Genomic DNA, 26131 nt, shown 5'->3' on the forward strand with positions numbered 1-26131 from the left:
TGGGAACTTACATAGCAAGAGGGAACTGACTCCCACAAGTTGTTCTATCATCTTCACATGTACGCCATGGTATGTAGCCACGTGTGCACACATCCACATGCATACACACACATACATATTCACACATATAGAAAAACTCTTATTAAACAATTTACTACATCTTTTTGGCAACTTAAGAATAAAGATCCACTGGACAAAGTGGTTGGTACACACTGGTAATATAAGTACTCAAGAGACAGAGATAGGAAAACAGCTAGCTTGAGCTAAAGACCCTATCTGAAACAAACATTATATACACACCTTAAAAGAATTATGTTCCAGGTTTGGGACTGTAGCTCAATGGTACAGTATATTGTACAGTACTTACCCAGTAAGCATGAGGTTGCACTCCCTCCCTAGCACAGAGACAGGCGCTCAAGCCTGTGTGTGTGTCTGTTTAAGGCATACACAACATGTTCTAATTTTCATAGGTAACTCAAAAATTCATTTATTTGCTTGTTTGTTTTTCTTTTTCTTCTTTTTTTTTTTTTTGGTTTTTCGAGACAGGGTTTCTCTTTGGTTTTGGAGCCTGTCCTGGAACTAACTCTTGTATACCAGGCTGGTCTCGAACTCACAGAGATCCGCCTGCCTCTGCCTCCCAAGTGCTGGGATTAAAGGCGTGCGCCACCATCGCCCGGCTGTTTGTTTTTCTTTTTTTTTTTTTTTTAATATTTATTTATTTATTATGTATACAATATTCTGTCTGTGTGTATGCCTGCAGGCCAGAAGAGGGCACCAGACCCCATTACAGATGGTTGTGAGCCACCATGTGGTTGCTGGGAATTGAACTCAGGACCTTTGGAAGAGCAGGCAATGCTCTTAACCTCTGAGCCATCTCTCCAGCCCCGTTTGTTTGTTTTTCAAGACAGGGTTTCTCTGTGTAACAGTTCTGGTTGTCCTGGAACTCGCTTTGTAGACCAGGCTGGCCTTGAACTCACAGAGATCTGCCTGCCTCTGTCTCCCAAATGCTGGGATTAAAGGTGTGCGTCACCAATGCCCAACTCAAAAATTTATTACCTGGGATTGTTTCAAAGTTCCATCTATGTTCCTATCTCCTCCCCTTATTGCTAAGAAATAGAATATATGTTTAACTATGTAAAGATGTGGTACTTTTGTTTTACCTTGCCTGCCTAAGACACCTGATTGCTCTAATAAAAAGCTGACAGGCCAATAGCTAGGCAGTCGAGAATAGGCGGGGCGGGCAGGCAGGCAGAGAGAATAAGCAGGAAGAGGAATCCAGGCTTGAGGAAAGCAAGAGGGAGAAAAAGAGGAGACACTAGGGACTAGCCAGCGAGGCTGCCACCAGTCAGCCAGACATGAAGGAAGCAAGAAAGAAGAACATACAGAATAAAGAAAGGTAAAAAGCCCCAAGGAAAAACAGAGAGGAAGAGAAACAAGTTAAAGTAAGTTATAAGAGATAGTGGGACAAGCCTAAACTAAGGCTGAGCATTCATAACTAATAGTAAGTCTCCATATTCTGATTTGGGAGTTGGAGGTCCAAGAAAGCCGGCTACACTTACTCCTGCTGGTTTTTTCCAGGATAACTAAACCAATGCAATAGTTATTTGTTGAAAACATTAGCCAGCTAAAGAGGCCATTTCAGTGATTACAAGTGATTACACCTGACACAATGGGAATGCAAACAAGCTTGTATTTCCTGAAATCAGACTTTTATACTCATATAATTCACTAGACCAAGGTGTGCAATCCTTTCCTATTTTAATACAAACAACATTCAGAAACAAACTATCAACCAATTCTGTTACTTTCATTATCCCTTCCAAGTGGATCTCCCTTGTATATACATTCATTCAACACACATTCCACAGATACCCTCCACCTAAAATATGAGTTACACTGTCTGTCTTATCTAATGAAATATATGTATTTTCTTGGAATTTGGGGCAAACACATACTATAGGGAAAGGTCATTCATATTCTGAGGAAGAAAACAAAAGATTAGAAAGAGAAAAAACATGTTTGTAGACAGGACGTAATTAAGGTGCCTTGCAGCAGTGGCCCCCCTGAAATGTAACTTCCAATTTCTTAAGTCTCCACTCGATTGCTACGACTTGGGAGATGTCATCTCTAGGACATAACTGGGAACTCCTATAACATCACCCTCATGTCCATGGACACAGTAGTAGAACTCAAAAAAAACATACCATGTGTCGGCGGAGTATTGTTTGGCTCTTCATGTATTTTAAACAGAATTCACACATGTAGAGACGTCCCAGCCGTGCATATTCTTCAGGATAGGGAGAATGGTACCAAGTATCCAGCTCATAGCGCCCAAAAGCAATTGTTTTAATCATGTTGCTCCCCTCTGTTATTTGGCCTTGAAGCCGTAACTTCTCCTATTGCCAAAAGACACCAAAACAATAAGGAATTATCCAAAACAAATAAGAATTAGGATTCCTTAGCTTTGATTTTAAAATTAGATTTTTTTTGGGGGGGGGGGTTTCGAGACAGGGTTTCTCTGTGGTTTTGGAGCCTGTCCTGGAACTAGCTCTTGTAGACCAGGCTGGTCTCGAACTCACAGAGATCCGCCTGCCTCTGCCTCCCGAGTGCTGGGATTAAAGGCGTGCGCCTCCACCGCCCGGCAGATTTTTTTTATCTATATAATGTGTATGGATGTTGTTTGCATACACATATGTGCACTACACGCGTGCCTAGTGTCTGCAGAGATCAGAAAAAAGGGCATCAGATGCCTGAAATTGGGAGTTACAGGTAACTATAGTCATCAGGTGGGTGCTAGGAACTGAACATAGCTCTCTGCAAAAATAGCAAGTGTTCTTAGCCACTGAGCCATCTAGAGCTCCTATTATCCTTGTTCTTAAAAGACTCTGCTAGGCCAGTGGCTAAGCTATAAAATAATCAGCTAGACTGGCCTCTCTCCATGAGACAGCCACTAATGAGAGTTACCTGAACAGGGAAAATCAGGCGGTTCACACAGAAAACTTGCCAGCTATACTAATTGTAAAATAAAAAAGTCTCTTGTGGGGCTGGAGAGATGGCTCAGAGGTTAAGAGCATTGCTCTTCCAAAGGTCCTGAGTTCAATTCCCGGCAACCACATGGTAGCTCACAACCATCTGTAATGAGGTCCGGTGCCCTCTTCTGGCCTGCAGACATACACACAGACAGAATATTGTATACATAATAAATATTTTTTTAAAAAAAAGTCTCTTTTATTTTAGCTCTTCTGCCTTCATTTGCAGATGTTGCAATTAAAGGTGTGCACCATCACACTGAGTTGCGTGGTGCTGGAGAGAAAACCCAGGGTTCTTGGATCTTGAATCTTAGCCCATTCCTGGTTCTATTTGTTTTAAATTTTTTAAATTAATTTCTAATTTATTGTGTGTATGTAAATGCAAATAGAGGTCAGAGGAAGCCACCAAAGCCTGCCTCCTACAAATGCTATAATAAAAGGAAGGAATGGAGATGAAATTAACACTACAAACTAATTTCCCCGAGCACATTTAATTTGTTTTATCACAGTTGTAAGTAAAATCACAGTTGATAAAAATTCTGTCTAGGTGACAGACATAGTTGAATATGCCTGAAATCTTAGCAGTAGAAACAGTGGCCAGTATTAGTGAATTCTAAGCCAGTCACAAGTATATGAAAAAAAAAATCTAACAAAAGCAAACAAAAAAGGGCATTTTAGCAAGGATATGGAGTGCAGCTATAATCAGTGGGAGCATGGCATGAGCCCAGAAGTTTGAAACTTGTTTAGACAACAAGATGAGATTCCCCTCCTTATCAAAAATCAATGAATTCAATAAACTATCTGACTGTAGTCTTCCTCGCCACTTTCCTTCACTGTTATTTTTATGCTTCTAGGGTAAATGTATTGAAATGAAAAGAAACCCTACAAAAGGCTGCAGCCCTTCAAGTCCCGAGGTTCTCAGAATTGTTAATTTTATCCAACCAAGACAAAAGAGCACCCAGAGTTTTAACTAGCCTTACTACCTCAAGCCAAATTGAATCTTCCAGTTGAGGGAGATAAGAGAAAAAATTTAAGAAACGGGATAAGAAAAAGGTGACGTGTTTTCCATGGAAATGGGAAGACTATCTCTAAAGACAGGCTGTGATGGGCAGAGATGAAGCAGTGGAATACCCAACTCCCATCAGACTGGCTGCTAATCACCTTTCTTGGCAGTTCTAAGGGCTTTGCATAAGGGTCCTCCCCTCACTTTGGGGTTCTTGATACTCACCAAATCCTCAGAAGCCCGGGCTTGTGCTCTTCGGAAAAGATCTAAGTCATATTCACTTGTCAGATTTTCCAAGAGAGGCTCCCGAGTGTTCCCATATGTCTGTCTGTGTTCCTAGGAAAAATAACCAGGGTGATACTATCTGTAGAACTTGGTTCATTTCATTTCCATAGATGCCAAGCTGAACTAGAAACGATTTATGAAGGACTTAAACACTGGGTGTGGGGAACTGAGCTCAGGCAACTGGTAACAGGTCAGTGTCAGAGGCTGCCCCTACTCACCCTATGGATCTCAATAACACAAAGGACAGCAGTCCCCAGGAGGCACCAGAGATGTTGGAATCTTAGAGCTGGTGATAATCCCTGATGAGTAAGCAGATCCTCTAAAACTTAGTCCTTGAAGATGCTGCCTGGAAGGAAACCTTGCAGCAAGGAGGGCAGCTGGACTAGCAGTCCTTAGAAAACTCCTCCTGACACTACCTCATTGACTACAAACATGTAAGGCTCCCATGTTACAGCCCTAGCCTAAGTGCACAGCTAGAATCTCTAACAATGTCTTGCTAAACATCAAGAAAAATTAAAAATAATTTCAAATCTGACCAAGCTGGTCACTACAAGTATTCTTGCCCTGAAAGGATGGTGGAGAAGGAAGACTTCTCTTTTATTTATTATTATTTTTTTTAATAATATGAAAGGCAGACACTTAGGCTCAAGTGTGAGGGGTGGGTTCAGGTTAAGGAAAGACTGGATTTTCTCCTCACCATATATTTCTCCTTCTGCTCTTTGCTCAGTCCAGAATTCCTTTTCTTCCTGAGTTCAGCCACCTTTTCCTTATATCGCAGCTGTCTTTCTGTTGGTGCCTAAAAGAAAAACAGAATAGAGAAGCTAGCTAGAAAACTCATTATGAAGATAAGTTTCAAAACATCAAAATTTCTTTTTTTTTTTTTTTTTTTTTTTTTTTTTTTTTTTTTTTAGGATTTCATGAAACTCAAGGACGCCTTCAAACCTGGAACCTCTGTTCTTGCTTCTATCTCCCAAGTGCTGGAATTACAAATCCAATCTACCATGTCAGGTTTTTTTTTTTTTTTTTGGTTTTTCGAGACAGGGTTTCTCTGTGGTTTTGGAGCCTGTCCTGGAACTAGCTCTGTAGACCAGGCTGGTCTCGAACTCACAGAGATCCGCCTGCCTCTGCCTCCCAAGTGCTGGGATTAAAGGCGTGCGCCACCACCGCCCAGCAGGTTTTTTGTTTTTTTAAAAGAGAAAAAAAGGGTCTTTTCTACATAGCCCTGGCAGCCAATCCTTCTTTCTCTTTCTCAGTCTCTAGTGTGCTGGGATTAGAGACATGGACCACCAACAATACTGAGCTTTTCTTTAAAAAAGGAAAAAAATAATTTCTAAAGAAAAAAAAAACAAAACAACTGCCAGGAACAGTACCACCACACAGTTAATAATATGTTAATTTTATAATCCTAAATTGGTAGATTCTTTTACCATTTAAACCAATGTTCTTACTGCCCTTTCGGGAATGCAAATTTATTTTAATTAATATGAATGAAGAATGAAGTCACGAAGGAAGAGGCAGGAGCATCATGATTCATGTTTATATTCCCAGCAGAAGCAGAACGATTGCTGTAAGTTCCAGGCCAGTTCCAGGCCTATCAGGGCTATATATCAAAATTCCTATCAAAAAACTAAAATAAGATGGAAATCTCTACCAAAATAAAAATAAAGATAATTTTAACTGTACAAATACTGATTTTAAGTACTATTACTTAATGTTCCATCAATAATGGCATTAAAAAAAACACAGCAAAAATAAAACCTATGACAGAATCAAAAAGGATGAGTTACAGACTGCTTTTGCCTGCCAAGCACTGAGGTCAGATATCACACACGTTAGATGACTACCCTGACAGGTGGGCACTATTCATGAAGTTTCGTAGCTGGCCTGCCCAGGACAACACAGCTAATGAGAGAATCAGAGTCTTTCTTTCCACTGTGACTCCTCTGCTAGTCATTTACAATCCAGCTGCAGAAACAGATAGTTAGATGACAGCTATGACTAACACTTTACAAAGACTGACATTTGGAAGAAAGTATGAGAAGATACAGAGAAAGAGTTACTAATTGCAGAGGAAGGTCTTAGAAGAATTCTTACAAGAGCTAAGACTTGCTTGAAGCCTTGAAGGATATATATGTAATCTCTTCGTGGTAATGATACAGAGTTCTCAGAAAGATCAAAGTCCTTTAGGAAGAAGCAAGGAATTAAGCACAGTCTATGCAGCCTGAATGTTCAGATTGGGAGATTAGGACAAAACAAGGATGCTTTCTGAAAATCACAGAAAAACAGAAGTAAAACTAGCACAATTGACAAGTGTCAAATACTGAGGAAATGCCACTGGTGATGTTGAAAATATGCCAGCAAAGTCAAAGGTGTTTGGAAGCCAACCACAATGGTTTAAAATAAGGATGCGAAATAAGGAAATGGAAATGCAATGTAACCTTTCAAATAACCACAAATTTTTATACTATTACTACTGTTACTATTATTATAAATAGCTTGAGTCCTCCATTTATGAGAAAAACGTTATATGCTTTATGAAAAATTACTAGTTGAAAGCCAAACATGATTTCAAGTTGATGTCTGAAAGACCAGTGATTTTGATGTGCCATGGGAAACAAGAGGCATGAATTTGCCTAGAAAGACAGTTAGTTATGGGGCAAAGGAGATCCAAAAAGACAGACCTCAAACTGTGGCTGGCCAGAGCTTTCACAAGGCCCATACCTGGTGCCTGGTTGCATGCCTGTTGTTGTCATCTTGCCTGTGGGACAGCATCCTTTCTTCTATCTGCTTATCCCGGCTCTGTGCTCTCACCTGCAACCATCAACAATGTCAATAAATTCACCTGCTTCTAAGACTACATATACTTAAAGCATAAGAATTTGTGATAATCCCTTGTATTTGCACTACTCTTTTAAAGTAAAGTACTCTTACTATTGATTATTTCTATTTCTATCAGAAAGATGTGAGACAAGGCTCACACAGTGCTTTCTCAGCCACTAGATATCAAAGAAGAGAAATGATCAAAGCTAAATGTTGTAAAGATGAGACTTTCAGTAGGAATGATGGCTCTGGCCTGAAATTCTTCCACTATAGGAAACTGTAAAGTACAAGGGAGTGAGCAAGTATGAAGAAAACATCAGAAAAATCTGGGTTCAGGATGGGCACAGTGACATTTGCCCATAGTCTTAGTTAGCTAACAGGCTGAGACAGCTTAGAGGACTTTAAGACCAGCCTATGCAGCATAAGGAGACTAGATCCTGCCTCGAGGACTAAGAAAGGATTGGGGGTGGGGGATCTTGAAGGAAAGGAAAGGGGAAAACCTGAATTCAAGTCTACAGGCAAACACAACTCTGTAGACAGCAGACCCCAGGGAAATCCTGTTAGCTCTCATTAATTTCAGTTTCACCCTTTGGGAACTGACACCTCATATCTACCTGCCTACTGGGTTAATCACTTAGCAGCCTCAAAGAAGACTACCAACATTTCTCACATCTGCTCCATTCCACGGCTCTCCAATATCAACAAATGGTACCACCTCAACAACTGATTCAAAACTTGGATGCAATCCTTCATTTCTTTTTCTCCTATCTCTACTAAGCCCAACTCCTACTAGCTTGCTCCCCTTCAAAACACATCCTGATTCCAATCTGTTCTTAGAATTTTACACAACAGTCCAAGCTACCACTTACTGCAAGAACTTCTAAGATAGCTTCCAATCTATCTATCCTGTCTCACCTCTTTCTTCTCCAGCCTTTCTCCACAATGGTTGTTTCAATGACTACCTCTTCTCTGCAGAACCCTCCAAATGTTTCTACTGTCACCAGAATAAAAATGTAATCCTTGTGCTAAGGCCTACAGGCCTTATGATCTCAATCCTGCTTCTTCATTTCCTATCATGCTCCAGTTACACTACCTACTTTCAAGCCCAACAGTCTATCTCCAGCTCATATTCCTTCTTAGCTATCTCCACTCCTCTGACACCAACCATGTTCTAAAATGCATACCAATCTCAGAGAGGGCTTCCTTGACCTCCTCTAGTAAAAACAGTACGCTACTCCCACCTTGGTGTTTTTCATGGTGTTTACCATGGCATAAACTTATATTTACTTATTAATTCACAATTCCCCCCATGAGAATGCAAACTCCTTGATCACAAGTGTTTTGATTTTTTTATTTTATCTTACTGAACTGAATCCTTTGTTATCCATAAAAAGTTATATGCAGCCACACAAAAAAGACAATAAAAAAGGTTTGCTGGAAAATCCAAGAGCAATCATGTATGTGCAGGCTGTTTAAAATTTAAGAGCTTTCATCAGGGAAGTGGCTCAATAACGGCGCATCTGACGAGCATGTACAAAGGCTCTGACTCTAGTGCCCTCCTCCAAGCACACAGTCCAGCAGTAAAAAGATGATGCCCGTAGTATCTCCCTGTACAGGACACACAGGAAAAATTTACAACAGAAACCTTTTCCTTTATTTAGGATTTTCTTCCCTGGTCTAAAATTTTCCTCAAATTTCTAAAATAAACTGCTTAAGGTACTTGGTAAATATTGCTGCATGCCATGTTCTTCAAAGTTATGCTTCAGGTAAACTGATGTAAAACAAAGCACTATCAGATTGCAGTATTAAAGATAAGCAGTAGAGGAGCATCACGAAAACACCATCGCAGTTATTTTCAGAGAAAGAAGTGTTTGGTCAGCACCTGAGTTGGGTGCTGACACCATGCTTGCTCTCAGCCAGCTGAAGGAAGACAGTGGGAAGATAAGCAAAGCTAACACAGAAGCTGTCTCATACAGACAGATTTGGAATGAAAATAAAGAGCAGGGTCTTTGACAACATGAAAAATACATGTAAGCATTTCAAGTTTTACTTGGTGAAAATTTAAACATGTGAAGAAACGCTTTCCCAACTCCACCCCAAGACCTTGTAAATATGAACAAGTTCCTGAAGCAAAAAGAACAGGAAATTGAATTCTTTTCCAAATGAGACCTGTTCACACAAGTATAAACCTGTGACCCAGGCCTTGTGAGCAAAGGAACAACAACAAAACAGCAACTAACACTTCAGTGTAGTCAAAGTACTTAGCTTAGATAACTTGTCCAAAGACTACCTGAGCCCTCTATTTAATTACTATTTGCAATTCTTGCTTCCCCATAATTAGCATGATCCATCCTGGTAGCAGAAACCCACGCCGGAATGAACAAAAGAGGAACCTTAGGCTGGAGTCTCAAACACATCAACCCCAAGTCCCAAAGGTTATTTAGGAACTGTGTTTTTGAAGAATGTAAAAGAACTAGCCAAGAATAGATTGTGACTGATAGGAACAGATAGGAATAGTATTCTGAAGAATTAACAGAAGAATAAACCTTTGAAAATGGCTGAAAAAGCAAAACAACTTCACGGATTTGTTAAAGCCTGAGGTGGAACAATGGGATCAACTAGCTATGCAAATTCCGCTTGAGTAGAAAAGATTTGTCCCTGGCAGATTATGAAGTCAGTTACCAAGGAAATGAATGTGCTAGAGGTGAAATTCCCAATATTCTAAAGATAAATCTCTCTATTAATTCTTCCCTAACACTCATTACACATGATATTCTTTTATTTGTTCATGTAGCTAGTTTTTGTTCTAAAAAAAAAAACCAAAAAACTTTTTTTCATTGCTTCCTCCACTGACATGTAAGAACAAGACCTTGTCCCCTTGTTACTGCTGTACCCCGAGTGCTTAGCAAAGTGTGGGTCAAGTAGCAAGCATTCTAGAGCACGCCCTGAAGAAAGGAGCACACAGTTACCTTGCATTCGTCAGCTGAGAGGTTATGATAGAGCGGGCATCCTGAGATGGAGAAATGTCTCTCGTGTTTTCCTGTAAGATGTCCTGTTAAAGGAGGGAAAACTTAATTTCCAGGAAGAAACATGCACACTTAAGGAAGAGATTTTTCTTAACAATAATCTGTTATTTTACTGTCCTGTTTTAACAAATAAATGTTACCAGGAAGTGCTGTGAAGATCTTGACTTGTACCTGGTGGTACACACCTTTAATCCCAGCATTCAGGAGGAAGAGGCAGTTCAGATCTGAGTTTGGGGCCAGCCTGGTCTACAGAGTGAGTTCTAGGACAGCCAGGGACAGAGAAACCTGTCTCAAAAAACAAACAAAAAAAAAACAAATAAAACAAATGAACAAACTTTCTTAAATTAATCCAGTCTAATGAACTTAAAAGAAGTATACTAATTCTACTATGCAAAACTAACCTACTCTACATTTAACTCCTTTAAATAATCAAAAGAAAATGGCCACTTTTACAATATGAAAACATACTCTGATAATCTTGAATAAGATTCAATATACTTTTTTTGAAGAATGAATATTTAAAGATTTGAATTTCTATAACCAAACTCTAAGTTAATAGGGCAATTTGCATAAGGCCTTCTTGGGGAAAACAGGGATGACAAAGGAAGTTTGTTCTAACTACGGGCAGTCTTCCTGTCTTCCTTCTTTCTTTCTTTCTTTCTTAACACTGATGAATGAGAATGGGACCCAGGGTGTAAGCCATGCTAGACCAGCACTCTATCACAGAGTCATATTTCTACTCAGGTTTCTATTTTCAGATAGGTTTTCATTTTGTTCTTGTTTTTTTTTGAGACAGGATTTCACTGTGTACCCTTGGCTGTCCTGAAACTCTTTCCACAGACTAGGCTGGCCACGATCCCACAGAGATCCCCCTGCCTCTGCCTCCTGAGTGCTGGAAGCAAAGATAGTGTATCACTACCATCTAGCTACACAGGTGCTATTATTATTGTTGTTATTATTAATGTGTGTGTTGAAAAGAACAACTTTTGGAAATTGGTTCTTACCTTCCACCTTTTTTGCTTTGCTTATAATTTATTAAAACTTAATATTATAGGGGGCTGGAGAGATGGCTCAGAGGTTAAGAGCATTGCCTGCTCTTCCAAAGGTCCTGAGTTCAATTCCCAGCAACCACATGGTGGCTCACAACCATCTGTAATGAGGTCTGGTGCCCTCTTCTGACCTGCAGTCATACACACAGACAGAATATTGTATAATAAATAAATAAATAAATATTTTTAAAAAAAAAACTTAATATTATAAAGAGCCTGCATACAAAAAAATCATACAAGGAATAACCAATGGATTTCTGTACAGTTAGGATAGCCAATCTGAAGCTGTGGAGTTTCACAACGGATTTCACACTTTCACTATTAAATATATGCACTTCTCTTCGACCAACAAACCAAAAACAACCCATGAGAGTTAAAACTGGAAAATTAGCTTCATATCCTCTTTCATGACTTAAGTGTCCATTACTTGCACTCAGTCCTTCACTTAATATGTACCCTTTCTTGTTCTCCATGTTATTCTGTGCCCATATGTACATTTGTTTAAATGTGTTAAAAGTGGTATTTGTCTCTACATTCCACCTTGTTGAGGCAGGATCTTTCTTGTTTTGGGTGCTGTGTATCAGTACTCCTGGCTCTCCAGCTTCCACCAATGATTCTACATCTGCCTCCTATCTCAGGGTAGTAGGGGTGCTGGGCTTAACAGATTCACTTTATGAGGATTCCATTGTCGGGCTTGCTTGTACAGCAAGCACTTTTACCTACAGAGTCATCTTCCTGGGTCCCCTTAGGCAATTTCTGTCTGTGTGTCTGTCTCTGTCTCTCTTTGTTTTTAGACAGGTCTAACTATGTAACTCTGCCTGCCCTCAATCTCTGGACCCCACAAAAAGGTGAAGAAGAAAACAGCCTTCAAAAATATGATCTCTGTCCTCCACACCCATGCTATGACAAGTGTACCCTACATACATAAATAATAAACTGTAAAAATACAGAAAACTGAGCATTATTTCTTTGCTATACATCTCTTCTAAGAGGATTATAAAACACCAATGATTCAAAGAGCAGAGAGACAATGCTAATAAGATAAAAGATTAACTAGTCAAGCTAAATGCAAGCCTACAAAACTCTTCACCCTTTTAAGAACATCCAATATACTCATCTAGCTGCCACAGGTGTGTATCTGGCTCATGTATCTGCACACACACTGCACAATTTTCTTTCAAAAAGCTCACCATTCTTTCAAAGTAAAAAACTGTAATTTTGGGGCTGGAGAGATGGCTCAGTGGTTAAGAGCATTGCCTGCTCTTCCAAAGGTCCGGAGTTCAATTCCCAGCAACCACATGGTGGCCCACAACCATCTGTAAAGAGGTCTGGCGCCCTCTTCTGGCCTTCAGGCATACAGACAGAATATTGTATACATAATAAATAAATAAATATTAAAAAAAAAAACTGTAATTTTGGGCTTAAGGAGACATTGGGATTTTAAAAATTATACAGCAGGGAGGTAGGGTTGAATATGGGAGGAGTTGGGGAAAAAGATATAAACAAAATATACAGCATGAAATTCTTAATAAATAAATAAAAAACAAGACCAAAAAAACCATAGCATAATCCATAGAGTAAGTTTTGAAAGGTGATAATAACCCAACTACAAAGGAATGGTATTTATGACACTCAGGCTGTCAGTTCGCTGGGACTGTACTTTACCAAGACACGGTGGAACATACCTGTAATGCTATCACTTGGAAGGCTGAAACAATTTCTCTAGGGGCTGGAGAGATACCTCAGAAATTTTGAGTACTTGTTGCTCTTCCAGAGGACCCAGGTTTTAATCCAATGACCCACAATCACCTTTAACTCCAGTCTGGATCCCATAACCTTTTTTGACTGCTTCAGGTACCAGACACAAATGTGGTATACATATGTACACGCAGGCAAAACATTCATACACATAAAATAAATCTCAAAACAACAAAAAAATCTTTAAAAAAATTTTTAAAAGAGGATTTCTATAAATTTGAGGTCAACGTAGGCTACACAGTAACTATCAGGCCAAACAGGGCTACATACCAAGAACCTATCTCAAAAGAATGAAGATGAGAGGAAAAGATTATAACTTTAGAGAGACACCCACTGTCTAATGTTTCAGTAAGCAATGGACCTCTAAGAACAAAAATAACAGACCACACAAATAAGGGTTCCATCATATTACAGTGGGATTGAAAAGTTCCTATCAGTTCATGATTTTGCAGTTGCTGCAATGTGTAAAGTGGGATGCACAACTCATGTACTTGTGGGCACACTAATATAAACAAACTTATTAAGCTGATCATAGCACATACAACTAATTCTATGTAGCATATAATGACTGACAATATAAGCAACTAGGTTGTTGGTTTAGGGCATTATACTTTTCATCATTTTCTTATTTATTTAGAAATAGTCTCATTAGACAGCCTAGACCAGCCTTGAACTCAGCCACCTTCTACCTTGGTCTTCTGAGTGCTGAGATTAAGGCACCTGCCGCCATACCCCGCTCATCCTTATTTTAGTGCAGTCCTGTTAAATAAAAGTTCCTGGTAAAGCAGCATTTAAGTTCCACTAGCAACCATCACATACATTTTGAGTTTACTGAGTCTCTAAACTGCACCATGTTCTCATGTTTGACTTACCGCAAGTTGCTTTGTTCACTGGGATATAGAAATAATAGGCTGTGCTATATACAAATACACACACACACACACACACACACACCCAACAGTCTAATTGTACAGTAGGCTATATCATCTAAGTTTGTCAAAGTATATGCTCTCAAAACATATCCTTGCCATTAAGCAACATGAAGCCATTTCTTAGACAGAAAAAAACTATTCTCTAATCAAACACAGCATGTAAAGTGCAGCGCCACTACTTCGAAAGCCTGTTTTCAGAGACTGAACTTGTTAAACAGTTCAGTTTAACAAGTCTACTGACACCAATTTCCCAACTGCTTTTAATCAGTAGTATCGTCAAAGCATGTCTAAAAAGTATCTACCTTTAAAAAACACACAACACTGCTGGCACCCTTCATGACCACAGTATAAGCATAAAGATAAATCCATGCTAAAAGTTGCTTTATCTATCAACCAGCGCCTTCCAACTTCAGGCAAAGGCTCACTCACAACAGCTATATCTCAGCTCACTCAAGCAGCATAAATAAGCTTCAAATCGCTGCAAGAATCCCAAAAGTGATTCCCTAAAGTTAAAAGTTTTGAAAAAACAAGACACTTATCAGAGAAGTTTCTCCCATCTAGACTAGCTGAATACACAAAGCTTAGAAATTAAAAACTCTTGGTCATAAAGGTCAGGTCTCATGCATATGTTCTCATCGTTTCTGTATCGGCTGTGGCCATGCATCCATTATTAGGCACTATCTTATACTGCATCAGACCTCAGAAGCATAAACCATGTGCTGCATGATGAGGCGTTTCAAGAGAACTTGTTTTCCATTTTTGTTTCTGCTGAGGAGAGGAGGGACTTTTTCAATGGGAAAAGCATGCAGTGAACAGTTCATCATAGTCATATTTCCCTACATCTGATATTATGCACGGACAATAGGCCAAGAACAGTTTTCATTTATGACTGCTCTAAGTACACAACCACTGAAGGGTCTGAAAAGCTAGATCACAATGGAATCCTTGTATCACAGTCACGAAGCTGGGGCACACTCACCTAGAGAGTTGCAGCCTGGTGTAGGACATTTCATATTGAAATTGTAGCTTTCGTGAAATCGACGGCGCTTGGGACGGTGAGAGAGATCACTGCCGGAGTCCTTCAGGGACATGTCCTTGGCAATGCTCTCATCATGAGACACATTGGGGCTAGAGATGTCGATGTCAGACTCAGAAGAAGGTGCATTTCCAGTTGGAGTTCTAGGAGGTGACTCATCATGATCAGCTGTGTTTTTAGTTTCTAAAGAAAAAGCAATTGGTAGAACTGGTGAATGGGTCTATTTACTTGAAGAGTCATTAGGTTGAAGAGTTTATAGACTTTGCAGCTCTCTTTCTACAGCTTTTTAAAAAGACATGGTGTCAAGTAGCCCAAACTCTATAGGTAGCATCCTCCTGCCTCTAGTTCTCTAGTTCTGAGCTTATAGGCATGTACCAGCACACCTAGTTTTATGCAGTGGTACGCCCAGCAGGGCCTCATACATGTTATGCCAGCAGTCTACAAATGAGCTACGTCTATATAACCCTCCAAGATCTTAACCAGTAATTTTTATCTACTTATCTGCTATAAGACACTGAAACCATCACTTTGATGTAACTGTAAATTCTGGCTGAATGTAAATTTGGGGTTTTCCTACTACATGTTACTTTATGTTTCTCCTAAGCTTTTAATCCAGGGTAATCAAAAACTGAATATAAATAAAGTCTTCAAAAGCACCCAAATATCACCAAACTGTGTTTTCACCATCCCAAGTGTTGTTTAGCCGTAAAACTTAAAATTTTTTACTGTCATTTTAAAAATTCACCAAAAAGTATTATGTTCTTTACTGGAAAAAATAGTTACTAAATAATCAACCCATTTCCCTTCCTAGAAATACACAAGACAGAAAATAAATAAGCTGGGTGTGGTAGTACATTCCTTTAATACCAATACTCAGAAGGCAAAAGCAGGCATTTTCCGTGATGAGTTCAAGGCCAGCCTGGACTACACAGCAAGGAAGGCTACTTAGAAAGACCCTGTCTCAAACCCTAACCCCCCCCAAAAAAGAATGAAATTGACTTAAATTTTTTCATATTTATTTTATGTGTATGAATATTTTGTCTGCATGTATGTGTGCATACTCAACGTGCCTGAAGTTACTGGGGTCTCATAATCTTGGAATTCACACATTTTCTTTCTTTTTTTCTTAAAAACAAACAGATTTTATTTATCCCTGGTTGGTCTGGAACTTTCTAAGTACGGCAGGTGGCTTTAAACACATAGAGATCTACCTGTCTCTACCTCCCAAACACTTAGATGAAAGATACTATACACTTTAAAGATCTCATTTTTAATTATGTATATGTGGACAAAAATGTAGATACTGGCAGAGGCCAGAACAGGGCATCAGATCTCCTAGAGTTGGAGTTACAGGTAGTTGTGAGCCACCAGACATATGTGCTGGGAACCTAACTCAGGTCCTCTCTCTACAAGAGCAGTGTCCTGTGTGGTGGTTCATGCTTTTAATTCCAGCACTCGGGAGCTCTCTGTGAGCTTGAGGCCAGCCTGGTCTATGCAATGCCATCCCAGAACAGCCAAGGATATGTAGAATCCTGCCTCCCACCATGCAAAAAAAGAGCAGTACAGCACATGCTCTTAACCACTGAGCCATCTGTCCGGCCACAGAAACTGCACACTCTTGTTTATTGAGATAGGGTTTCTCTGTGTAACAGCCGTAGTTGTCCTGGAACTAGCTCTATAGAGGTTATAGACCAGGCTGGCCTTGAACTCAGAAATCCATCTGCCTCTGCCTCCCGAGTACTTGAATTAAAGGGGTACACCAACACACCTAGCCAAATGAACACTCTCAAATAAAGGATTACAAGTCAGATACCTACAGGGCTGGACATGGTCAAATAATCTCATTGTCTCCAAAGGTGACAGCTACTATTCAGCTCCAGCTAATAATTACTGTGGATAAATGGCCACCAGTATTTCCAAGTCTTTCCTGTTTTAAAAATTAACTATTGATCTGTGAGTTCAAAGCCAGGCTGACCTAGATAGTAAGTTCCAGGATAGCCAGCTCTACATAGAGATCCTGTCTCAAACCAAACAAAACAAAAGTAATTAGACAACCAAAAAATAAAGTATTGGGGCTGGAGAGATGACTCATTGGTTAAAGAGCACTAGCTGTTCTCCCAGAGGACCTGGGTTTCATTACAGCACCCACACAGGAGTTCACAGTTTTAACTCTCATCCCAGGAAATCTTATGCCCTCTTCTGGCTCCTTGGGTACTAGGCACAAACATGGTTCAAAAACTTATATGCAGACCAAACACATAAATTTTTTTTTTTCGAGACAGGGTTTCTCTGTGGCTTTGAAGCCTATCCTGGAACTAGCTCTGTAGACCAGGCTGGTCTCGAACTCACAGAGATCCGCCTGCCTCTGCCTCCCGAATGCTGGAATTAAAGGCGTGCGCCACCATCGCCCAGCAACATAAAATATTAATAAAAATTTAAAAATAAGTACAAATTTTTATATGAAAATCTTTGTACTTCCAAGTATTACCAAATTTGTGCAAACCATTTGAATTTGTGCAAACCAACCAACCATATTGCCTAGTTGAAGAATCTCAGTAGCCTGTAAGATCTACTCTAATACCTCTCCCTAAGGCTCTTGAGTCACTGGGTCACAACTAAATAACTTACTGCTATCTATCACCAAAGATCTCTTCGAGTCAACAGTCTGGAGGAAAATGGACTAGTAATCACAGAGCTAGTAAAATCTGGGCCATGCCTTCTTCATGTTGAGACTCAGAAGGCCCCACCTCCTTTTCCCCCATTACACATCCAATCTAATACACTCTAGCTGTTTGGACATTAACACTCTAGCAATCAAAACAGACTGTGTAAGACAGTAAGAAATTAAATAAATTGAGCATGGTGGCATACATCTGCAGCTCCAGCACTCTGGAGGTTGAGGCAGGAGGATCACAATTTTGAGGCTATCTACTACTGTGAACCCCATTTCATAAACCACAAACAAAGTTGCAAACCCCAAACAAACAAACAAACTCAGGTAAATAAGTGTTTGCTTACCTAAACTCTGACAGTATCTCTCTGCAGCGTCAAAGCCTTAAGAGAGCCGGGCGGTGGTGGCGCACGCCTTTAATCCCAGCACTTGGGAGGCAGAGGCAGGCGGATCTCTGTGAGTTCGAGACCAGCCTGGTCTACAAGAGCTAGTTCCAGGACAGGCTCCAAAACCACAGAGAAACCCTGTCTCGAAAAACCAAAAAAAAAAAAAACAAAAAAAAAAACAAAAAAAAAAAAGCCTTAAGAGAAAACTGACCAGATCCTTTGTATACCAACAAGTCATATACATCCACTTACCTCTATCTGAAAAATCAACCACCTGTTCCGTTTCAGAGCCAGATGAGCGAGTCTGCCGAAGAGGGTACTTTTTTGGAGTCACTGGGGTGGGCTGCTGCTGACTACGGGTCACTCTTCTGGTAGAATATGCGGGCTCCTCAGCACCAAAAGATGGCAAATTTCGAACAGGGCTAGAATCTGATCCCGGTTTTAAAAGGTCATAAAATAAAGAAAAAGAGAAGAACCATTTTATTCCCATCCACACAATTAATAAGAATGCAGTTCCTTTTCTTCCTTATTTCACAAACCCAACAAGTCCTTAGACTATATTGATCTCACTAAATGACACATGACAGCAATTTAGTTCAGGTGTAATAATTTCATAAGAGCAGAACATGAAAATTTAGACTCTGTAGTGAAGACTGAACTCTATTCGGATTCCACTCCACACAGTAACCATGTGTAGCATCTTGGGCAAGTTAATGTCTCTTCTTTATCCATGAAAAAGAAAAATACTTACCTTAGTTGGGGGGGAGGACACACTAGCTGCACATTCCTCAATATTATGAGAGAATTCTTTACCAGTATTAACTGCTGTTTCCTTCCTTGCTACAGCCCATCATAATACAGATGCCCTAAAGCTAACAGAATAATACATACAGAATAATACATACTGTATTGGGGGTTTACTTAGTCTTTCTAATTGTCCTTACATTTTTATGTGAAATTATAATGTATTCGAAAAGTACAAAAATTTTACCCAGTGACGTAAGTATTGTACTTGGAAGTCTGAGGCAGAATGATAGTAACTTACAGGCCAGCCTGGGCTACCTAAGGATAAACTGGCTCAAAACAAACAAATTAAATTTATCTTTTTTAAGTTTTGGATTTTTAAAAAACTGTTTGTTTGTTTGTTTGTTTGTTTGTTTATTTATTGGTTTTTCAAGATAGGGTTTCTCTGTGTAACAGCTCAAGCTGTCCTGGAACTAGCTCTTGTAGACCAGACTGGCCTCAAACTCACGAAGATCAGCCTGTCTCTGCCTCCCAAAGTGCTGGGACTAAAGGCGTGTATCACCACCACCTGGTGCTTTATTTTTATGTGTATGAGTATTGAATTCCCTGGATATACTTGGCACCACTATGTGGGTGCTGGGAGCTAAACCTAGGTACTCTGAAAAAGCAACTAAGTGCTCTTAACTGCTGAGCCCTCACTTCAGCCCCTTAAGTTATTCCCATAGAGAAACCTATTCTAAAGCCTTTATAGACCTTCACATCTCCAATAAGAAAAGAGACTCACAGTTGAAACTATAGAATGTTATAAACAAACACATACTATAACAATGTGTGAAATGTAAGTTGAGTTTCTCAAGCTGTCCAGAGAGATGTTTGTACACAGGCCCCAAATTCATATACTTTTCGGGGCTCTTTTCACAAGGCTGTCTATATTTCACATTAGGGAGGGCAGTCTTACCCTGTGCTGATGCTCAAGAGTTGTATAGTTCCATGGCCAGGAAATTAAATAACAGCAGAGAACCCCCCCCCCCAAGCTGTTTTGAGTATCCACTGCTTTTAGAACATAGTTAATTACAGTTTCTAAGAACCCTTAGGATTTTCTGCATATATGGTTCTCCCTCTGCCTAAAACATTTTTCTCATTTTTCAATCTGTAAACTCCTATTAGACTGCTACCAGATAACAATGTGGTTGCCCCACCTCTGGGCTTCCACAGGATTCTTTAACAAATCACATTTATTTGTGTGTGCACAAACACACACATAAACATCCATGTAACTGTATCTATCTACCTATCGATTACTGTATTGATCTATCTTATATAGATAATACATACATAAATATACTTTTTGCTTTTTTTTTTTGGTGGGGGAGAGGGTGATCCAGAGTCTCAGTATATAGCTCTGGTTAGTCTTGAACTATATAGACCAGAATGGCTTTGAATTCAGAGCTCTGCAAGCATGCCTCTGCTTCCCAAGTATTGGGGGTCAAGGCATGTGCTACCATACCCACCCCCATATTATAATTTTTTCGTTTACTCTATCATCACAGACTGATAGTCACCTTCGTGTTTTAGCTAAACCTCTCTTCCACACTGAACAAATTTGGTGGGGCAAAGGCTACCCACCAAACAGGCAGCTAAGTAGACTAAAGAGCCTTCCAACTACCTTCCAAACACAAGACTTTTGTTCTTTTATTACCAAAGCAAAATTCTGGGTATTTATTCACACACTGTTGTATCTATCAAATGTGACTCTACATTCTATAATTAAACATTCTTTTAGAAGCAATAAGCCTCACTAACACATGAAATATGCATCTTAAGGCCCTAAGCCATTTTACAAAGAGCTAAAATAACATTCCCATTTTACCATTTTATGACTGATAATACCATAAAGTCTTTAAAAAATGACTCAAGACACCTGTGTCTCATATTTATGCAAGCCACAGCCTATACACAGGACATGGTATCTGTCAGAAACATTTTGATGATCTAGTATCTCTGAATTTGCCTTACACTTTGACACAGTCTATCTACACCAAGCCAAAGGACCAGTATCCCTATGAACTAGCACAATAAAATGATACCAATCTGTCCAGTGTGAGGAACAGTGAGGAAAAAAAAAATAATGACTTTTACCTTGAGAACTCTGGCTTAGCCTGGCTGAAGAGCGAGTGACTCTGGCAGAACGTCGCGATGTACCATCACTCTCTGAACTGTCTGTGTGCTCGAGATCTGTAGAAAAATCGGAATCTTCGGTTCCATCTGAACTACTGCCTGCATTTCTCTGTAATACCATAGATCCAGACATTAGCATGGAAGCATTTACTGCAGGATTCTATTAGCACTGGAAGCAAAATGAACCGTGAAGCTGAAATACCAAGTTCCAATGTAAGAAAGGACTCCATCACAATTTCCTCTTCCTGCTCAGAGGAAGTGACCTTCATTTCAGACATTTTAGTGGAACAACCTACAAATAAGTAAGACACTTGTGCTAAACAAACTTGGAAAAAGAAGTAATTCTTATTGTATTATCACTAATTCTGAAACAATTCGGACTGAATCATTAGAACTCTCATAAGAGATCAACAAATTGGAAATAAAAGCACCTAATCTAACAACAAAACACCAAAATCAAATGGTCTGGCTAGCATAACCATGTCAGAAAAGAAAAAGCAGAGACGAACCAGTAGCTAAGAGCGTATACAGCTCAGACTGTATACACCAGAGTTCAATTCCCAGCAGCTACACAGTGGCTCACAAACTGCCTGTAACTCCAGCTCCAGGGAAACCAATGCCTCTGGCCTCTCGCCTCCAGGGGCATACATACATACATACACATAGTTAGAGCAATATAACTAAATCATTTTTTTAAAAAAGTCCAAGACAATGAATAAAATGTTAATGCTAGGCCCCATTTAACTTCAGGGTAAATTTTGTTCAAACTCTCCATCAAGAAAAATCACACATTAGCTGGGCAAAGTGGTGCAAACCTTTAATCCCAGTAAAAGTAGGAAAATCTATGTGAGTTCCAGGCCAGCCTGATCTATCTATATAAGTGAGTTCCAGAACATCTAGAGTGACATACAGAAAGACCCTGACCCCAAAACAAAACAACACATTAAAAAATACATCATTTTAAAATATGGTTTTGGGGTAGGAAAAATGGTTCACTGTTTAAGAACATATGCTTTTTTGTAGAGGACCTGGGTTTGATTCCCAACACCCACATAGTGACTCACAACTGCCTGTAACTCCAGTTATAGGAGTTTCAACAAGTTCATTTGGCTTCTACAGGTACCTACCTACATATATGTTAAATCTATATACATCCAAGTATATATACACACATACATTATACACAAAAAAACTAAAAAAAAAAAAACATCAAACAAACATGGTCTATAACTCTAATCTCAAAAAAAAATTAAGAAAAAAGACACAAATTATTTTGAGTCACCTATCCTTGAAGTTTCTATACATGGGTGTTATAAGTGCTGAAAAGGAATTTATACTAAAGACTCATAGGTAGTCAAAACCAGGTTTTAAAAAGAAACTACTTTTTTTAAAAGATTTATTTATTATGTATACAGTATTCTGTCTACATGTATGCCTGCCTGCACGCCAGAAGAGGACACCAAATCTCATTACAGATGGTTGTGAGTCACCATGTGGGTGTTGGGAATTGAACTCAGGACCTCTGGAAGAACAGCCAGTGCTCTTAACTGCTGAGCCATCTCTCCAGCCCCCATTTATTTTATTCTATATGTATGACAGCTTTGTCTGCATGTCTGTGTATCACATGCATGCTCTTAGAGGTCAAGGGACGTTGTCAAACCTCCTGAAACTGGAGTCATAAATGGCTATGAGCAACAGAACCCAGGCCCTCTGTAAAAACAACAAAAGCTCTGGACCACTGAGCCCTCTCTCCAGTCCCACATGTCAGGTTTTTAAAAACTCACCTCACATCCTAGTCATAATCGTCAGTTAGCCTCTAGCGGAGTGATTAGCCACAAAGATTACTTTTACCATTTAAGCACTTACACTATGCCCTTTTCTAAGCCAGAAATAGAAGAAAATTTGCTGAAATCACTTCAACACCTCAAACTTAAGACCTAATATTTTTGGCAGGGCAAGGAGTAAGATGCACTGGGACTAAACTTGGGGCTTCAAGGCACTAATCATGTATCACTGAGCTCACCCTAGCTCTAGGTAAGCTGCCAAGTATGTTTGGAGCTAAAAATTCTTTAGATTTTTGGGGGTGGGAGGGTTTTGAGACAGGGTTTCTCTGAGTAACAGCCCTAGCTGTCCTGAAACTAGCTCTGTAGACCAGGCTACACACAGAGATCCACCTGGTATAACAACACTACTCGGTAAGTCTTTAGATTTTTATTTTTTATTTATTTATTTTTTTTTGGTTTTTCGAGACAGGGTTTCTCTGTGGCTTTTGGAGCCTGTCCTGGAACTAGCTCTTGTAGACCAGGCTGGTCTCGAACTCACAGAGATCCGCCTGCCTCTGCCTCCCGAGTGCTGGGATTAAAGGCGTGCGCCACCACCGCCCGGCTCAAGTCTTTAGATTTTTTTAGAAAGAACACATACGTCGGGCTGGAGAGATGGCTCAGTGGTTAAGAGCATTACCTGCTCTTCCAAAGGTCCTGAGTTCAATTTCCAGCAACCACATGGTGGCTCACAACCATCTGTAATGAGGTCTGTTGCCCTCTTCTGGCCTACAGGCATACATGTACACAGGATAGTATATACATAATAAATAAATAAATATTAAAAAAAGAACACATATGTCCTGCAAAAAAACCCTCATTAAACAAATTAATATTTTAATGCAAATAGAACTGTAGTACTACACTGAATGAGATATATATAAAAAATTAAGTAGCCTAAGGATAATTTAGGATAGATATGCCATCAGACAAGATACTAACATATTTACATTTGGGACTTTGTTGTTGTTGAGATAGGATCTTGCTATATTGCTTAGGCTAGCCTCAACCTTCAGAATACTAGGACTATAGGTGTGTACCACTACACCAGCAAGAGCTTACATTTTTTTGGTTTTTCGAGACAGGGTTTCTCTGTGGTTTTGGAGCCTGTCCTGGAACTAGCTCTTGTAGACCAGGCTGGTCTTGAACTCACAGAGATCCGCCTGCCTCTGCCTCCCGAGTGCTGGGATTAAAGGCGTGCGCCACCACCGCCCGGCGAGCTTACATTTTCTTGTGTGTGTGTGTGTGTGTGTGTGTGTGAGAGAGAGAGAGAGAGAGGATCTCTCTTAGCGTGCAAGGTGTACCTCAAATTACAGAGATCCACCTCCCAAGTGCTGAGATTAAAGGTTTGTGCCATAATACCCAGTAAGAATTTACATTTTCCAGGACTATAGTTATTTGGAAAATGCTAAAAGGAGACCGGACCTCTTCCAATGTACCAATATGTATGTCTCTTGTATTTGGTCATAAACACAACTTGTCAACTCAGTCATTTTAAAAGACATTAATGTAAATATTCAACTTGGAAAGCCTCCATGAAGAGTGATTTCTGCAGAAAAAGGAATACCAACCATCTATCCATCCATGTATTTCATTCATAATCTGGCTCCAGAGTCACAGAGTAGCACTAAAATAAGAGGCAATCCTCATCCAACGAACCAGATGGGAATCCACAACCTTCTACCAATTCTTCAGGGCTTCACCTTGACAGCCAGCTCTTCGCCATTTATTTGAGTTAACTGCTTCCTCACAGCATAATTTCCAGCTGAGCCTGTACTGCAGCCTTCTGTGGTTACCTCTTTGCGTTCTCCACACAGCTGTGATACCCGTAAACCAGGGATCACCCCTACTTTCTGAATTCCTAGTGACTAGCATGTGGCAAGAGGTCAGCGAACATGTGCGGAACTGCATTACATTTGTTCTGCAGTTCCGGCTTGCCTGTGCTTGACAAGTGGCCTGGATGCAGGTCAGCTGTCCTTCCTACATTCAGTTGTAGAATGCAATGAGCAGGGTCGGGGCTGGAGAGCCGGCTTTAGATGTCAGCATAAAAGCCTCAGTACAAATTCCCCAGCATGCATGAGCCTAGAACACTAGCACTGGGGAGACAAGACAGGTGGGTCTTGAGAGCCTGCTGCAAGCCAGAAAACCTAGCTTCTGGCTCAGTAAGCAAGCCATAGAGGAAGATGTCCTGCTCAGGCATACACCGTCAGTCGCCCGCATACTAAAGAGCACGCATCACACACATTCATATATTTCCTGTATGATTTCAAAATTCAAAAAAACCCTTCTAACTCTATCAAGTCTTGCGTTGCTATTTTTCCAAAATGTACTCTCCAGGCAATGTCAAACTGAGTCAGGGGAAGACGGCGTCTGCGATGCAACAGGCCTGCGAGGGGCCCCTTGGGAGTGGGCGCTGGTTTTGCCACCACCCATTCCTCTGTTTTTGTTGTGCTCCCCACCTGGAGGGGAAAGTGAGCTCTCCAAAACGCGTCTTTGCGCCTATCGCCATCTCTATCCGGAAGGACGGAGCCTCGGGCGACCCAATCCGGGCCTTGCTAAACCGCACCCGCCACAGGAACAGACTGCGACGCTGGGCCAATGAGGGAAAGGGCGAGCATCCGCCACAGCCAGTCGCAGAGCACCGGGGCCAGACCCAGACGCCGCCCACGCACGCGGGGAGGTGACCGTTGAGCCCAAATAGGCGGCGTCACCATCCAATCAATATCCTTCCAGACGCTTCGGCGACCAATTAACAAGAAGAACGCCTCCGACCCAGGCAAGCAGAGGGCGGGAATAGCTACAAGCATAGGCCGAGGCCAGGGTCGGGCCCACATTTTTCTCTCTGGTACCGAGAGGCGACAGGGTGCTTAGGCCGGGTTCGGGGGAGCGGGAAGTTGGGAGCCGACCACGGCGAGGCGTGGCCAGCTGCGTCACGTTACTCAACCGCCTCGCCTTAGAAACCCGCCATCCCTCCTCTGCCATTTCTCACCTTCCTTCGCGGCATTGCCGGCGGCTGCAGCCCGACGGTTCCGATTCGGGCGGCGGCAGCAGCAGCAGCAGGAACGGTGGCTCCGGCGGGCTCCGTGGCGGCCTCTGTAGCAGTCCCAAACCCTGCGGACGATCCCAAGTGCCTCCTGCCTCTCAGCGTCTGGAGCCTTCTGCGCAGGCGCCGCGGGCTGAAGCGCTTTTTCCTTCACTTCCGGCTGAGGCTCGCGTCACCTGACGATTAAGCCAGAGAGGACACTGGGAAAGTTTGCAACTTGTAGAGAGGCCAGTGAGCGCCATTTTGGAGTTGGGCAGGAAAGCACGCCGATAGTGAAACCTTGGGCCAGCCATTTTTAGTTAGGTGTGTGGCAACCTTTGTGGGATTAGGTAGCCATGATTGTTTGGGGCG

General features: G+C 40.8%; 1 protein-coding gene across 2 annotated transcripts in view; it reads right to left on the reverse strand.

Annotated features, from left to right (window-relative positions):
- Positions 1-25907, reverse strand: part of Kat7 (lysine acetyltransferase 7) — a 37271-nt gene extending 11364 nt beyond the window's left edge. The window contains exons 1-9 of one of the 2 annotated variants that reach the window (XM_057774438.1): positions 25727-25907; positions 20879-21026; positions 18248-18424; positions 14882-15121; positions 10107-10189; positions 7039-7128; positions 5015-5113; positions 4258-4368; positions 2205-2396 (exon numbers count right to left, since the gene is read on the reverse strand). In XM_057774438.1, coding sequence (XP_057630421.1) covers positions 2205-2396; positions 4258-4368; positions 5015-5113; positions 7039-7128; positions 10107-10189; positions 14882-15121; positions 18248-18424; positions 20879-21026; positions 25727-25741 — 1155 coding nt within the window. In that variant the 5' untranslated portion in view covers positions 25742-25907. The remainder of the gene's footprint in view (positions 1-2204; positions 2397-4257; positions 4369-5014; positions 5114-7038; positions 7129-10106; positions 10190-14881; positions 15122-18247; positions 18425-20878; positions 21027-25726) is intronic. The other variant, XM_057774439.1, reaches the window with a different exon arrangement.
- Positions 25908-26131: the final 224 nt, after the last annotated feature.

The sequence above is a fragment of the Chionomys nivalis genome, chromosome 7 (assembly GCF_950005125.1).
Source record: "Chionomys nivalis chromosome 7, mChiNiv1.1, whole genome shotgun sequence".
NCBI lineage: Eukaryota > Metazoa > Chordata > Mammalia > Rodentia > Cricetidae > Chionomys > Chionomys nivalis.